General features: G+C 38.4%; 1 protein-coding gene across 1 annotated transcript in view; it reads right to left on the bottom strand.

Annotated features, from left to right (window-relative positions):
• Window positions 1-7,871: 7,871 nt before the first annotated feature.
• Window positions 7,872-17,490, bottom strand: part of CTR9 (CTR9 homolog, Paf1/RNA polymerase II complex component) — a 28,375-nt gene continuing 18,756 nt past the window's right edge. The window contains exons 20-25 of the mRNA XM_063289469.1: window positions 16,595-16,730; window positions 15,566-15,712; window positions 12,310-12,464; window positions 11,671-11,767; window positions 10,543-10,655; window positions 7,872-9,050 (exon numbers count right to left, since the gene is read on the bottom strand). Of these exons, the coding sequence (XP_063145539.1) occupies window positions 8,642-9,050; window positions 10,543-10,655; window positions 11,671-11,767; window positions 12,310-12,464; window positions 15,566-15,712; window positions 16,595-16,730 (1,057 nt within the window). The 3' untranslated portion in view covers window positions 7,872-8,641. The remainder of the gene's footprint in view (window positions 9,051-10,542; window positions 10,656-11,670; window positions 11,768-12,309; window positions 12,465-15,565; window positions 15,713-16,594; window positions 16,731-17,490) is intronic.

The following is a 17,490-nucleotide window of genomic DNA, read 5'->3' as shown; positions in this document are numbered from 1 at the left end:
ACAGGGCAGATACTTTGGCAGAACTTGCACAACACATGCTGCCGAAGTATTGAATCCTATCCAGCCAAATCTAACATATCGATGCAATATTCATCAAAAAGGTTCCTGCAGTGCAGCTTGTACATGTGCAGATCATAACCCAGTAACTGTAAGATTAAACAGAGGAATCACCAGACTGAAAAGGTGGAGACTCAGCAAACTTCTATTACTGCAAGAGGACATCAAACTGGAGTGCCACCAGGAATTAGTTTCTTAAACAATTTAACTTCTGATGTTTCTTTATCTACAACAAGGGTTTTCAGATATTTTCAGGCCATGGAACCTGCTCATTACAAGAAAACAAACCAAAAACATTCTTGGATTCCCTGATCCAGGAGGCAAAGCTCTAATGACCCAACAGCAGGGTTCTAATTTAAGTAAGGATTACCAAAGCAGATTTTATAACTGTAGCAAGGAGATTTATTGACAGGAAATGCATTGTAAGGAAAGACAAAGCCTGGCACCTAGCTAACTACATCCTACCAGGAAGAGATTCCAAAAGCAGTGCTCTGTGCATGTGTCTAGGAAGAAAGGTAAAAGGAAGTAACCTCACTGACAAAGAACAGGCACAGTGAAAGTCAGAGAGTAAATCTATAGCTCTTGATCTACCCCAGTTCTCTCTGGTGATCAGAAGGTATGAGGTGATGAAAAGTCAGTGCCACTGGATTTGGACCACCACCAAGGTGGCTCATATTCCACCTGCCACTATCACCGTAGCAGAGGTAGCCAATCAGGATTTTCTAGGGACAATTTTTTAAGTGGGAGTACTCACACAAAACTGTGACTATCCTGCCAAATCAAAGTTGGCAAGTATGGTTTATCATCTCAGTGAGCCCTGAGTTGCTGAGCAAATATTTTGTGTATTGTAGAATACACCAAAATGTAAATACAAGAGTACAAATGCTGTATAATGGACAACAAAATGCTTGGAAACTGTAACATTAAAGAGATCTAATTAATTGTAGAAAATGCTACTGAAATAGAGCACAGCTTGAGGAATGAAGAAATGGACAATTCATACTGCTAGGTTGCACTCCTCTAATATGTTAAGAACAACTGTGGAGATAGGCCTTTCCTACAGACTTGTTAAACCAGCTTAGCCACATTTTTTTAATCTAACAAAATGGTCTGGAGTCAGAGTAACACAGCAGATTACACAGTTGTCATTGGAGTCAACACATACACCATTATGATGTAATGATCTCAAATATAACCATTCAGGTCCTGGAGTTTTCTTTAATTTCAGACGCTTCTTAGTTCAACTTCTGTTATTGGTTATTGAGAACTTCCTTTTGTGGATTTGTAAATTTCATTAGTAATGTTATGCTGAAATACTCTCAATCTTTTCCAGATCAGATGTCTGTTTCCTATATAATCTTTAATAATAATTAACAAATTGCTCCATCATCTCCATTGTTTTAGAAATATGTTGGGTTCTATCTCAACTATTGTAGGTGATAGTTATTTTGTTTTGCTTTAGTGTGACCCCCCATTTAGTAAAGGTAAAGGTTTCCCTTGACATTAAGTCCAGTCGTGTCTGACTCTAGGGGGCGGTGCTCATCTCTGTTTCAAAGCCGAAGAGCCGGTGTTTGTCGGTAGACGCTTCCGGGGTCATGTGGCCGGCATGACTAAACGGAACGCTGTTACCTGCCTGCCGAAGTGGTACCTATTAATCTACTCACATTTGCATGTTTTCGAACTGCTAGGTTGGCAGGAGGTGAGACTAGCAACGGGAGCTCACCCCGTCACGTGGATTCGAACCGCCAACCTTCCGATCGGCAAGCTCAGCAGCTCAGCGGTTTAACCTGCAGTGCCACCGCGTCCCTCTTTGACTCTTTGACCCTCCATTTACATAGCCATATATCCAGGCAGATAGCATCATGCCACCAGTATCTTCCCTCAAGTCTTGCTTTGGAAGTTTTTTTGTAGCATACAGTTTCACACACATTATTGAAAAATAGATGGCTTTCTTAACAGACATTTTGCCCAAACTCATTGTAGTGGCAATGCGGAAGACCATTGTTATTTCAAGGAGTTTAAATGACATATTTTGATTTTCTCCCTCACACAAAGAAGATTAGAGTTTATTTTGAGTTATGCTAATATTTAGCTGGATTGTTTTTTAATCTCTGTTTGGAATGCGGGGGGGGGGGGAGAGATAAGAGAAAACCCCCAGATTGTTTTTGTTAAGCACTAGCTTATCTGTACTGCTCCCCTGACTCTTGGAAACAGGAGCTCCAGACCCTGGGAACTGTCCCAGTCAAGGTCGGGTCTCGCAGCCTGCAACCATGGAAACAGAGTCATGAGGTTTTAGGGCCAGACTTTGATACAACCCTTATCATCGTTTTTTGAGATTGGGAGCCTGGACACAGAACTGAGCGCTGGGTGCTGTGGAGATTAAGCCATTGTGGGGTATCTCCATAGTCCTTATTAAGAGGCTCCTGACAGCACATGGGGATAGGTTTCAACTTGCTGGTATGTAGTGATTTTCCTTTCTTTATGCTATGCTTTTTATGCTTTTGTTTAATCTGCCTAAACTGTGTTTCTGTTCAAATTTGTTTGCTTAAGTTTATAATAAAGCCTAAAATCTCTTTATCCACTGGTGCGCTTACTGTCTCTGGATCTAAAAGAACCAATTGTCTGAGCATCTGATCACTCCTTGGACACTTGGCAGAACACTCAAGTGGATAGTTTTTCTGATTTGTACTAAAAATATTCTCAAAGCATCCCCTAAAATTAGATTACCATGTATCATCAGGTCTTCAACATCTAAGACCCATCTGTAAGGGACAGATAAGCATAAAGGGACTCACAAATCAAGAGTGTAGAACCTCAAACAATTCAAGAAGGAAGACAAAGAAGCTGACTTTTCTAGGCACATGTACAGAACAAGATAATCCTGGATGATGTTCAGATCAAATATTTGTAAGAAGAAAATCACAAAAGGCAAAATGGAAAGACTGAAAGTTAAGTCTTTTTACAGCTAAAATGGAAAGTGTTCTTTGCCCACATATCAGATCAAGTAACATCTATGAAAAGTTATTATTACTGTATATTAAACATCAGCATTGATTTCAGCCACACAAGACCATGTCAAAGCCAAATTTAAAAAATAATTATGCTTGTAAAAACAAGCAGTTTTCTTATACCTAAAACAGAAAACATTCTTGTGTTTTGAGGGATGCCACTTTAGCACAGATATTCACTGGCCTCCCTTTCTTCTCACAAGCTCTCCTTGGAGATGGTTGATATGGGTGACAGAGCTTCCTAGGACCATGAGCTCTTTGGAGAAAATCCACCAAACAGACTTCATTCTATAATACAGACTGGCCTGGTTCGCAAGAGAATTAGCAGAAATGTGGCATCTAGGACTTAGATGGCCATGAGTGAAGAATGTTCTAGCAGCAGTGTTGCTGACAATAGTGAAAATGCTTTGCCACCTTCTTCAGTTGGAGACCTCTAATCCCTAACAGAGATGCTTTCATTGACCGTGTATGTTTTTACAGTCTGTCAGCACCAGTGTCTTCTGTGGAATGTTATGAAAACACTTCCTGAAACTCCTATCTGCCAAGAATCTCAATTCTCTCCAGATTCTCCAACTTAACAGGTATTTCTTGCTCACTCAGAAGAAGATTACTCCTCCTGAGCTCTTGAGCAAAGTGTAAAACGCAGCCAACAATTAAAGATCTCACAAATTACTAAACTGCTACTAGATCCCAGAGTGAAAAAAATGGAAGCAAGAGCTTCAGGATAGGAATATATGTTTAAAATATGAAGAATTAAACTTCATGGTTGTGTAGGTAGCAATAACGAGAGTTTTGTTTTTATTGGTTCATTCAGTTGATTGGAATTTGTGACATAATGGCAGAAATTAGTTTTACTTGGTGCTGGCAAATTTTAACAACTGAGACAGGAAATGTAGGCACACTATCTTTGAAAAGCTTTTTAAATTCTAAGATGTCATGTGTGTATGTGTGATTTCATTACCAACAGTGGGTGACAGCTTTTATTTAATGAATTCTGTATCCTATTTTTAAGTTCCTTGAAAAAGACTAGGCTTTTGATTTTACATGTATTTCTTGAATTGTTAAAGTACATTTGTCAAAAACTAACAACTGATTAAATGATCTACTGAAAATTAATTAGAGACTAATTAACTCTTTAAAAAATCTGTAATTCTTTTTGTCTGTCACCCCAATATATTTCATTATATGAATTCCCTAGGTCTTTAATGCTTATTTTATATTTAACGACTAAATAATACAATAAAAGTATTGGCCATGTAATCTAGTGCCTATGATTCAAGCTGAAGATAATTTGTATGCTTCACGAGTAAATATAGTAGCATAGCTTGGGTTAACCCCCCTTCATTACTTTTAATTGTTTACTTTGATAGTTTAATAGTTTAAAAGGGAGAGAGACAATAGCTGTCTTACAGTATAGACTAAAATGCCATGTTATAATCAATTTTTATGTGGCATAGCTCTTGTTGGATTGTTTTTTTTCAGAATGGATGGTAGAAAGTGTCCAGTCATCTTTCCTCTATATACAAAACTTGAATGTAACTCAATTCAGGCACATACCAGATGACTTCACAATGTAAATAGCTCCATATACACTGACTCCAATTTTTCAATGAACGTATCTGTTGTTTGGGAACCTTCACACGTTTGTGAAAACGTCCACAAATGTTTATACTATCAGGATCCTTACTCAAGTAGGAACTTTCACACACACGCTTGTACATGTACATTCTGTGGGCAATCTCATACAAAGGCTGGGGCCAATTGCATTGTTTACTTGTTAATCTTATGTAATATGTATGATACTAAAATAGGAATTAAGAAACTCTATTCCATAATTGTTGTTGATAACTTGGTTTTCTATGTTCCTTAGGCAACATATGAAACTGACTTTAATCTTCTATCAAATGTAGACAATCTCTACAGTATAGAGTAGAAGGAGCCTCTGTAAAGCAGAGACTAAGGCTAGCAGACAAGATGAACATTGGAAACTATGAAAATTGTCCTAAGCTTTGCTGTGTGTAAAACCTAGTAAGGCTTGAGATTACTCATTATTCTCACTCTTCAACAAATACTGATGACAACCGCCCAGTGTGAAGGTGACCAATTATTGTTTCATAAATGAAAGATGACTGTCCTAACAGCCAGGAACCAAGCTGAGACAAGGAACAGGTCTCTAGTGGTTTATTGCAGCTACATAACAGGAAAATCCTAACAAACTGAAGAAGTGTGGGAAAAACCCAGACATATAAACCCCAAGGGTTAAGGCGGGCCTGATCTGTGTCTCTTGGAATGGCTACCTAATTCCTCAGTGCTACGCATGCGCTTTACAGCCTGGATGGGAGCCCCCTGCTCGCCATCCTTACTCATGACAATGACAAACAGCTGTAAGCAATGATTCCAAGTTCTGCAATGAATTTAACCAGCTTCTTGTCCGTCTTAGATTCATTTTTCTTCCACTTCACATTTCAGAAGTATCTCTCATGATCAACAAATATTTAAGACAAAAACTAAACCAGGCACAAATTAGTTTTTTTCCCCAAAAGTGTCCTACACAAAATAACCATTAACATTTTTCCTTCTTATTCTCATCAACTATTTTCATATGTGCTTCAGGTATTTCAGTTTTGGCAGAAAAACAGGCTTCCCTACACTGTATTTCAATGCGTAAGAAATCAACGAAGATAATCAGAATATTAATCCAACACCTAATAACTCCCAAAACTTCTCAAGCACAATGCAGATAGGTAACCAAAACCTCTAGTCAAAACACCAGGCATTTATACCTTTTCTGCAGATCTTAAGATCACCTTGACCGCTTAATGCACTATTTTGGAGAGTTTTTCTTTTAAATTATTTAACAGAAAAAGCAATATACCCACCAATAATAGCTGCTAGTGAGTCTGTGGGAGGTTCCCTGCTTTGGGCTTCCCAGATTTATCTAACTGGTCACTGCAGGAGCAGAAGCTTTGACTATTTTGCCAGGCATATTGTTAATGTTTCACTAATAAGGCAAATGAAAGCTCTGTTTATGTAATGTTCTCTGTATCACTTGAGCAAGAAAATGGAAATTATTCCTATGAATATGGTACGACAACCACCTCTATTGGGCTGCTACATAGACTGAGTTAAGGAAATCTCCCTCTTCTTAAATGCTTGTCAGATAAGAAAAGCATGTCAATTTTATGAAGAGATACTCTATCACCTTTAAGGTCTAGCTGTAACTCTGATTCAACAGATGAAGCAGCAAGAATTCCAACAGTAAGTTTGGCATTCCTTGTAAGACTGAACTTGTCACAGCCTCTCCCTTTTCCTTAGTGGACTTTGGTATAACTTTGCTTAGCTTTGTAGGTTAACTTTATGGAATGACGATGAGAAACTTTTAACTCAGCAGACTGCTGAACAACAATTCCTAACAGCCACAGCTGGCACGGCCAATCATGACTTTTTAATCTTACAACTTCCTTGTTATAAAATATCAGAAGCCAAACACACTGCAGAGAATAGCCAGAATATATCATCTCAGATATAGTCACCATGTTATCACACTTTAAGGAAGATGTGAACCAAGTAATGCTATTAACCTACTTTTACATAAATGTTTACCTTCATTACCTACTTCATTTGATCAAATCATTCCCATATTTCTGGCTTGTTATTGCTGGATAAGAACATCATTCATTGAATCATAATAAAATTGGACTTTTATAGACAGAAAGGCCTAGTTATCTAATGCAAGTATTATCTAGTTCGGCTAGCAATTCCTTTGATTAAATAATTTTGCAGTATGTTCATAGCAAGACTGTGTGTGGTAACCTTCTTGTCTTTGTAATCAAAAGTCCTGAGATTCAAAAAGGGTTTTTTCTTTTTCTTTTTTAACAATCAGGATTTAGAAAAGATGAAAAACTGGAATCCTACTAGAGGAAGAAATCATTTTTCTTTAGCAGGATGAAGAAATGTTTTTCTTCCTGAACATTACTGCTACTTGTATTAGTGACAAGAATGCAAAATTTATTATAGTCCTTTTAATGTGGGATATATTGCTTTGTAAAGCTGCAATTCTATACCTTCTTACCTGGGTTTAAGTTGCACTGAATTCAATGGAGCATATACATGAATACTCCTCCAGCGAACTGCACTATAAATAAGGGGATTAAACATATCAAATTATTTCTTCTATCCTGAAATTCCAGAGCTTTGCTGAATGATTATAGTAATAATAGGACTACTCACACAGGCATGAAGTAAAAATACAGTATCTCAACATTCAGTTCATTAATTAATTACATGAGAATTTTGGCAACAAATGAAAATTACTTCTTTTAGGGCTTATTAGAATTACTTAAGAGTGAAAATACAAGAATACTACATGTAAGTTTTTTCATGTAAGATAGTAGTATTAAAAACTAGTCTGTTATCATTTCTACCATGTTTCAAAATTACAGATAAAAACATACAGGCTACTAAAACTGGCAGATTTCATGTGGGCTTTGCTGTTCCTGTCAAACAGTTATTGGCAACTGGGGTTTGAACAGAAAGGGCAGGATAATCGCGACCTTCTAAACGGTACTGAACTACAGCTTTCAGCAGTCCTAGGCAGAATAGTCCCTAACAGGAGATGATGGGAGTTGTAGTTCAGTAATATTGCCCATATGCAGTTTTTGCACCTATGACACAAAGGCATGGATTGGAAATGGGCATTCAAGGAATATTTTCAAAATCTAGGTGATTTATAATTTGAAATTAAACTCTGCAGATGCCCAAGCTCAACTATTCAAGATTACTGGAACACAATCCTTTAACAAAATGTTAATACTGAACTCAAAAAGATTTATTTCATAATAAAGAATTGTCGAAAGCTGTAATAAAATGGACACCTCTGAACAGATGATAACAACTTTTATTAGATGCCACAAGTAGATCATTTTATTCCAGAAGGGCTCTTGTTCCATATTGTAATTTGGCCACATTATAAACCTATCATTCATCCACGTACCTGTAGCATTTTTTAAAATAAAAAAAAAAATCTGTTTTTAAATTTAGAATTTTACTACAATAGGCATGTACATAACAAAAAGAGCTAGCCAGCCAGAATGACAGCTTTGTAGACCCATTCTTTACACCACTTGAAAAAGTATTGGAACATCTAGTAAGACTAGGCAAGGCAGGACGAGCTACAGTCTTCCATCCGGGTCAATGCACTTCAAGGCATTTATCTCAGGTGGTTCAAGCGAGCAGAACTGGATGCAATGTTACCACTTCGACTATTTGGCTCATTTTCAGATCATATATACATTCCAACAAAATATGCTTTTAAGTGCCCTATGCAGAATATTTAATGCCAACCATGGTACTTAAGTAGCTCATGTACGCTAAAGGAACATTAGGATCTAGTGAATGTGTAGTTCAGTAGAAAAATGTTGTAGGAAACGTTTCAAGACTTTTTTTCCCTAAAGCAGAGCTATGCATGTTTTTAAATCAATTTTCAGATACAAATGATGGTTGTCTGTCCTTCTCATTACTTTCAGATCAACATGTATTTACAAAGAAGTTTATAAGAGACAGGCTGCAACTGACATTTAATCACTATCATCGGATCCATGAGATGAGACTCGTTCGGAACCCTCATTGTTGGATGCCTCTGGCTCAGACTCGTTACCCGAGCCCTCGTTATCAGAGACTCTCTCTGAATCTCTGTCAGAATCAGGACTGCGGGAAGCTGGGCGAGATTCGTTCTCAGAACCACCAGATGGACTTCTTCCCGACTGCACAGACTCATTATCTGACTGTTCCGAATCAGACTGTCTCCTCTTTCTCACTGACCCATCGCTGTCTGAGTCTTCATCTGAAGGGTGGGCACTGGATCGCCGGGGACTGCCTCCCTCACTGCCAGACTTGTTACTGTGGTCCAAATCACTGTCAGACACAACACTTTTGTTATGCCGCTGCTCTGCGTCGTCCGAGTCACTGTTGCTGTTTCTGGCGTTGCTGTGCAAGCACAGAAGAAAAAATAAACTGCAAACTTCTGAAGCAGAACATTAAACTGTATAAGAAATACTACAAGTTCCTGGGAGTTATGTTAATTCTGTCCAGCAATAGAAACCTTATGCCAAGAAAGTGAAATGAGACACCATTTTGTGAGAATTTGTTCTCGTTTCTGGTTTCATATATCAACTATACGATGAATGAAGATTGTCCTTAAGGTGATATCTCTATAGCTTCTGAGATGTCAGCATACACCTTTTCATATAATTTGAAGCCAGGAAGGAAAGTACTGATTAACCACATTTACAAATTTTCAGGAAGTTTAATTATGCATAATAGCACTCTAGGCATTACTGAAAATATTTTGAACGAAACCATCTCAAATACCAAAGACCATTTTTGATCTTGAGACAGAGTTGTTTCAAGCTCAAAACACTTCCCAAATGCTCTAAATGACTAGCTTGGAGTGCAAAACAGCTGCTTCCCATTTGAAGCAAGGTATTTAATTCCAATGGCTTGAATCAAAACACTTTGTATACCATTAGTGCTTTTAGTGGGTTTTCCACCTAGATACAAAATTATCCCATGCAGAGAATCAGAAAGAATGAATCAGAATTACACTGAGAATGAAGGCCAAACGGAAGCTGCATCTCATGAGGCATCCATACATTTCCTTCCTTAGCCTAATACTTCTTTGAGTCCAAATGGAGTGTTCCCAACAAAAATGCACAGAACACTTCAATATAACCAACCCCTTACAAGTAGTCCTCACTTAATGACCACAACTGGGACCGTCAACTCCACCGCTAAGCAATATAATCATTAAGTGAAACATCATGTGACTGCCCCAACTCACATCAGTTCTGCTGCAGTTGTTAAGCAAATCACCCACAGTCATTAAGTGCAACGTCATGTCACCATGACTTGTGACTTCCTACCAGCTTCCCCATTTACTTTGCTTGTGGGAAGCTGGCTGCGAAGGTTGCAAATGGCAATCATGTGACCGCAGGATGCTACAACTGTCGTAAATGCCTGCCAGTTGCTGAGCATTTGAATCACAATTGTGTGACTGTGGAGGATGCTGCGCCCATCTTAAGTTCGAGGACTGGTTGTAATTCTACCTTTTCGGTGCTGTCATAAGTTTGAATGGTTGCTAAACAGGGCAGTTAACCACCGAGGACTATCTGTATCTGTGAAGCCATAGAAAATGCTAATAGATTTTGTATTTCTCAAAAGAAATATAAAACACTGTATCAAGAAGACATATAATGAGGAGTCACTTGGTTTATATGGATTTTTAAAAAGTGTCTTAATATTTCACAATTTAGTTCTATTATACTGTAGTTAAAAGTTATATAGCATGCATTATGGCATATTCACTCTGTATTTTTCACAGTTTTGAAATAGAACAGAAAATACACGTTTCTTGTAACTCTTGTTTTTACCAGAATAAGTGAATTGGTATTACTTCCAAAGGGATAAAAAGTACACATACCCATCATCAGCAATTTTGAGTTTATCTTCATCCGATGAGTCATCACTTGATGAAATGATGGCTTTTGATTTGATTTTTCCCTTCATTGAAGGAGGCAAGCGTTCTGGCTTGGACTATAGACAGAAAAAAAAATGATAGAAAAGAAAACTGTACTTGTAAAGAAAATTGAATTTCAGCTGTTTAAAAAAAACTATTAAATATTCCCATTGCAGATGCTTATGCTGGAAAAGTAATACACTTCAGCTATTAGGTGGCTACGCATTTCTCTTTGTATCCATGTCTTATTAGATTACAGCACATCCCATGAGTCTAGAATATAAAAGTAATTTCCAATTACTAAAGACTGATCTAAAAAGCTATGGAGAAATACTATTCAAAATTCCAAACAAACTCTGGCTAAACTCTGTTATAACAAAGGAAGTTATTATATGCTCCGGGGCTGGAGTTTCCATCACGGTGCATGAAGATGCCGGCATACACATGGATATCTCCTTTGATGCCTACCTGGCTACCTCCTCCACTCAACTTTTTGCATTAAAAATGTTTTAATTTAAAAAGCAAAACCGACAGCTGTTATGCTGGGGGAAAAAAGCTCCAACTTTCCACATCTTCATTTCTAAAGAGGCCTGTGAGCCCCAGAAACTTAGAAAATAAAAATGACTGGTACTTAGGGCTGCAAGTGTTCTGAAAGAAGTGTGTCCACCTATTAGATAAAGGTAAGCACAGAAAGGAAGGGGCTCAAGGGGGTAGCAGATTACATTTTGGTAAATCAGTGCTTTACAACTGCATACATCTCCCACTGAAGCCATTTTCAATGGGAGATGTATGCAGTTGTAGCTGCATACAAGCCATTTGAATGGGCAAGCCTCCTCTCTCTTCAGCCATTTTATAACATGTTCTCAATATTCCAAATATGTTCATTAGCCCAGAAAAGTTGGGGACCTCTGCTCCAGGCTAAGATGCTTTGGAGTCTTCAGTTTAATTCAAATCCAAATATGTGAAACTATGCTATGTGTAAACAAGGATGAGTATTTCCAGTTCTTTCTAGGACATTCAGCTATTCTATCTTAAATCAAAGATTTTTCATTAGAATCAAATAGCACTTAATGAAATAGTTATAAATCACACCAGTTTTCTCTTCTCAGTTTTGGCTGGGCGGCGTTTCTTCTGTCTGGGTGCGGTTTCATTTTCATCATCATCAGTATCATCATCTGCTTTTTGAGGTCTTGAGAAAAACACACACACAAATCAGCAAAGTTCAACTCACTGTTCTATAAATACTGTGTCCTGGTCAGATCTCTACAAAGAAAAAAAACCTACATATTCTTCAATTTTCCTTAAACATTTCATTTAATAGTTCCAGAACATTATGTTAAAATTACTTATCAATATGGACAAATGGTAATGAGTGCCATATGGTTGGTCTCATGTTAAAAAAAAAAGCACATTGCAGGTCTAACTCTTGAAATGATTCCAGAACAATTTTTAAACATAAAACAGGAATTAAAAACTTGTATTTGCACATCTAGTCTAGCCAAAAAAGACATTCATAAACAATCGTTCTTAGTAATGCCAAATTGCAGTTCAGGCTCTGAATGTTTCTATGAGCACACAGCAAGACTTCTTTGGTTCCCCTCTGTCAAAAGCTGCTCTTTTTTTGTGGAATCAGGCAGCAAGGCAGGCTAGTAATGGAAAAGAGGGATTGGATTTCACAATGTGTTTATGAAATCTGCTGTGTACTCCTCATTTCCCACCAAAGGACTTTACCTTCGTCGCTTCTTCTTTTTTCTCTCTCCATCCTCTTCTTCGCCATCTTGTTCGCTGCCACTGCCCTTCCTCCTCTTTTTCTTTCTAGACACTGGAAGATCTTCATCACTGTCATCATTGACAAACTCATCAAATTCTCCAGTTTTTTTGGAACGCTGTCACAAAATCAGAAGCCACAATACATCGTTATTTTTAGATGGAAATCCTCTCCCAAACCAACCATTTTAGAAGTGAGTTACCCTCCAGTTTAAGAGACCACACAGTTGGAAAGCTTCAGACTTTATTTAAGGAATTTCTATCCTTCCTTTTAGAATTGTTATTCTCAGGACCCATACTATGCAAACACAGATTAACACAAATCACAAACTGAAAGAAGTGAATAGCAGAATAAGCCTAACTTTTGCCTAACTGCCATCAGTCATTTGTAACTAAGAGCACCTCAAAATTAAGAGTGATGGAAAAACAAAATGGAAGACATGAAATATTAACATACTAAAATTAAGTAGAGGAAAACTACGTGGAATCTGGAAGGCTTCGAAGCAGACAGAGAAAGTGTTCCTTTTTTTAAAAGAAATGTTATAAAAAAGTATTTAAAAAGATTAAGAACTCTTGGAAAAGACCAAGAGGCATAGATTACAACAAATCAAGGTAATGTAGCAATCAAATGGAATAAAGCTTAGGGTAACTAGATGCAGATACAGGTAATAATCATGTCAGACAGAAAGGTATCAGAAAATACAATGTGAGCATTTGAACATGTAGAGGCTATGAATATGGGAGATCAAATGATAAGATCACACTACCCTGAACGTTTATACTAATGCAGGATTAAAATGAAGTACATTTTGAGCAATGATTATAAAAGCATAAATTAACTCTGCTAGGCCTCAGCCTACTTTATCCCTGTTATCTCAGAGGGTATCTGATCTTAGCGCTCATTCTGATTACCATTTTAATAGCAACAAAAGGAAAAGGTATAAATGGATATGAATGGAAAAGAGTTGATGAATATTCATTCAGGTTGAGTTTAGGAGTCAGGCTTTCTTAAAATGTTTATCAAGGAGGCAAGGAACATAATGTATCATTCTGAGGGAGCAGAAAGGACCCACTGTATTATCTGGATGCAGCAGATGGGGGGAGAGGTAGCTGGACCAAACTAATAATCAATGAGAGCGGTGTAAGAGGAGTATGAATTCGACAATAATGCCTCTCTGATTAGTGTCAGAAGGACATGTGAGGGAGATAATCAGCATGAGACAACAGGCTAAAGTTGAAGGACCACTCAAGACCAGAGATGTTGGATGAATCAGAAGAAGAAATGCTGGCAGTCTCGAATTTCTGAGAGTATAAAAGGATTGGACTTTAGTGTAAAAAATCAGAAGACTTCAAGCATCTATCAGCTTACAACAGGAGTCTGTCCTCTCATAGCTCTCTGTATCTCTTTGTGTTTGATGGGTTTTCTAATTGGGCCAGCCATCTGATTAGAGCCTGCAACCTTTGGTAAAGATCTTCAAACAGAACTGTTAAAAGATAAAGTTAAGAAAGGATTTGGTGATGGACTCTATTAGACAATTTTACTTGGTGGGAAACCACTTCTTTGCTTGAAACCAAGTAAAAGATAAAGAGTTTAACTTCTCTCATCACGTAAACCATAAAGCTGAACTCAGCCAGTATTTTCTAATGTTCAAGGACCTAAGGGAGAGAATGAGCAAAGTGTGTCTGCAACTGGTAACAGATTTCTTGGTTGTCACTGTAGTGACACATGCCAGCAAGGGCCAATCAGATAAGACTGTAGGGTCTACTGCTTTAAACTAAAAAACATTTCTTAATTGCACTAAACCAAAAGTATGGAGCAGCACCTTTCTTGCAGTGAAGAAACTGGTTTTGAGCATAACCTGAGGGTCAAATCCAGAGCTTTTGGAGAAGGGTCATCTCTGACCACTTGCTATCTGTGTGGCCCAACCGTTCGGGCTTGTGGCATTATAAGCCTCTGAGGAGGTTGAATAGCATGGCTGGGTTGTCCATCCAAATGGTTGGAATCAGAAGCAGAGCACCATAAGTAGATTCTAATAAAATCTATTAGGTAAAGGTAAAGGTTTCCCTTGACATTAAGTCCAGTCGTGTCCAACTCTAGGGGGTGGTGCTCATCTCTGTTTCAAAGCCGAAGAGCTGGCGTTTGTCCATAGACACTTCCGTGGTCATGTGGCCGGCATGACTACACGGAACGCCACCTGCCCGCCGAAGCGGTACCTATTAATCTACTCACATTTGCATGTTTTCGAACTGCTAGGTTGGCAGGAGCTGGGACTAGCAACAGGAGCTCACCCTGTCACGCCGATTCAAACCGCCGACCTTCTGATTGGCAAGCTCAGCAGCTCAGCGGTTTAACCCGCAGCACCACCGCGTCCCTATATAAAATCTATTAGGCTTTCATTAAAATGGGTAAGAGGGCCTACACAGAGGGCTCAGCTGGATACTGGAAATACTTTAACTGCAGGATAAAAGAATTCCTAAAGCAGAGAAATTATTTATATTTTAATCCGTTCAATCATGTCTGATTCTTGGAGACTGCCTGGACAAGTCCCTGCAGTTTTCTTGGCAAGATTCTTCAGAAGTGGTTTGCCCTTGCCTCTTTCCTAGGGCTGAGAGAGAGTGACCGGCCCAAGGTCACCCAGCTGGCTTTGTGCCTAAGGCAGGACTAGAACTCAGGTAGGTCTCCCGGTTTCTAGCCTAGTGCCTTCACCGCTACACCAAACTGGCACTCAAAGCAGAGAAAAGGCCAAGGGAAAAAAATTATTTGCTAAAGCAAAATAAAAAGTTGAGCAATTTATATACGGGAACAAGTATCAATATTACAGGGAAAGAGAGAATCTAATTCTTGGGTAAGTAGAAACAGAATTAGCTAGTACTGCAGATGCAGAACAGACAAGACCACAAGTTAATAAAGAATAATGAAAACAGAAGATGAAAAGTTTGCTGAATGATAGAGTGCTTGAAGAAGACCTTTCAAATGATGCAATGGAAATAAAGATGAGATGATCAATGACAGACAATAACCATGAATTTTTAGGTTGTTTAACAGACAAGTAGAAGAACTGAAAAGCCAAAATGGGCAAGTTTGTTACTTTCTGCCCATTTTTTTTTTAATCTCCCTCTTTTTGCATTTAAAGAAATAAGGCTTAAAAATACATTTCTATGAATCTAAACCAGCTATCTGGCCATGTAAAAATAATAACCCCCCTTCTGTTTAATTTACCCGGCCAGCTCCACCACCACGCTTCTTTTCTTTTGACCCTTCCACTTCTCCTGTGAACATGAGAATATTCTTGGTCTTCTCCACGTACTGTGCTCTCTGTTCCAAAAGTTTCTTCTGTTCTTCTATTTCCCTGAGACGTTTTTCTTCCTGGAAGAGTAACAGCAATCAAACCAGTTATACTGTACTTCTAGAATTGGATGTCGGTAGGTAAAGCATCATTCCAACAAAGAGAAGTTATTTTAAGAAACCAGACTCAGGTAGTCCTCAACTTATGACAGTTCACTTAACAACAGTCAGAACTTAGGACGGCATCAGAATGGCAGCTTTACAGCCTGTAAGGCACTTTGAGCGTCGCAAAATATTGCACCGCCCCCCCATGGTCACATGATCGCATTTCGGATGCTTGGCAATCAGCTTGCCTTTATGACCGGTTGCAGTGTCCCGCAATCACGATTGCATTTTTTGCCATTTTTTGGTAAAAAATGCCCATTGGGGAAGCTGGATTTGATTAATGACCGTGGTGATCTGCTTAACGAGCTGCATTCTGCTTAATGGCTGCCATAAAAATGGTCATAAAATCGGGTCCAGTCACGTGTGACTTTACTTACAACTGCAACAACTTACAATGGAAATTCCGGTCCCAATTGTGGTTGTAAGTTGAGGGTTACCTGTATTGTTGAAAACATTTTTGTGACACAGTGACATGGTATCTGCCTTTAAATAGTCTGCTCTGAAACAATGATATGAAGAGAACCCAGTGCATGTAGCAATACTGTAAATATCCAAGTGGAAAAAAGCAAGACGTTTGTAGGTTACGGACTGGATGAGGCCTGTAATATTTTATTTGCCCCATTCTTCATTATTTGCAGCCTAAAAGTAAACCATCCTTCCAAATCTATTTTACCCATTTATATCCTCAGAGCTCACATTCTTGTATCTGTTCATCCTACATCGACGCTGTATTTTGTTGTAGCATCAGCAGCAGAAAGTGATCCCAGCTCTGTTTTAGTGGTAGAAGGAATAAAGTACCTGTTCTTTGAGTAACTTCTGACGCAGCAGTTCTTTCTCTTGCTCTTGTTTTGCTCGCAGTTCCCGCTCTTCTTCATCCTGCTTGCGAGCCCGAGCTACGTGATACTGAGCTTGGCTCAGCAGATCTGAACACTGCCTACAAGTTCGGGTTAAATTTGCAGACAGAAGCAGAAACAATGATGAAAAACAGATTACATGCCATTGGCCAAATCAAAGCCTCTCAAGAGCAATGGGCTCATGAATGCTAGTGGTTAGCAACTAGACTATAGTAAATACATCTAGTGTAAAGAAAAACAGATAAAAGCAGCTGGGGCTTCACTGCTTAATTTCCTAGAGGATTTTTATTTCTAACAATCAAATCACTTTTTAAAACACTAGCCTGGCACTTCAAGTTGCTCTCCTCCTAGGAAATATTAATCATTCATCCAACTAAATGGATTGCACTGCTCTTGCGCACCAGTCCATGACCAGCATCTGGGTTTTAGTGCTTTATATATTTAGCTTCATCACACTGGTCTTTATATTTAGATTTAAAATTTCCGTACTGCTTTTTCTTTCAACAAGACCACACCCCCCCCTCCAGTTGTTTCAAACTGCTTTTTGTTTGGCAACTGCTAACTCAGGCAGCAAAAAAGACAAGCCTTTTAAGAGTTCAGTCCAGAAGACAAAGGCTGCTTTTCTTCATTAGAGAAAATCCTTGGAGAAATATAGTTTACAGAACAGCAAGGCTACACTCTAGAATTATTTCAGAATACCTGTATGACAATATTTAGAAAAATCTGGAGTTATATCTGCTAGAACTAACAACAATAAAAAAATACAAAACCCATCGTAACGATCCACAGAAAATACTACCTCCCCAACAGTACACTCCAATACCTGCCACATATAATTAG

The sequence above is a fragment of the Candoia aspera genome, chromosome 1 (genome assembly GCF_035149785.1).
Source record: "Candoia aspera isolate rCanAsp1 chromosome 1, rCanAsp1.hap2, whole genome shotgun sequence".
In the NCBI taxonomy this organism is placed as follows: domain Eukaryota; kingdom Metazoa; phylum Chordata; class Lepidosauria; order Squamata; family Boidae; genus Candoia; species Candoia aspera.
The sequence above is the reverse complement of the archived record's forward strand: the minus strand, read 5'-3'. Positions and strand labels throughout refer to the sequence as shown.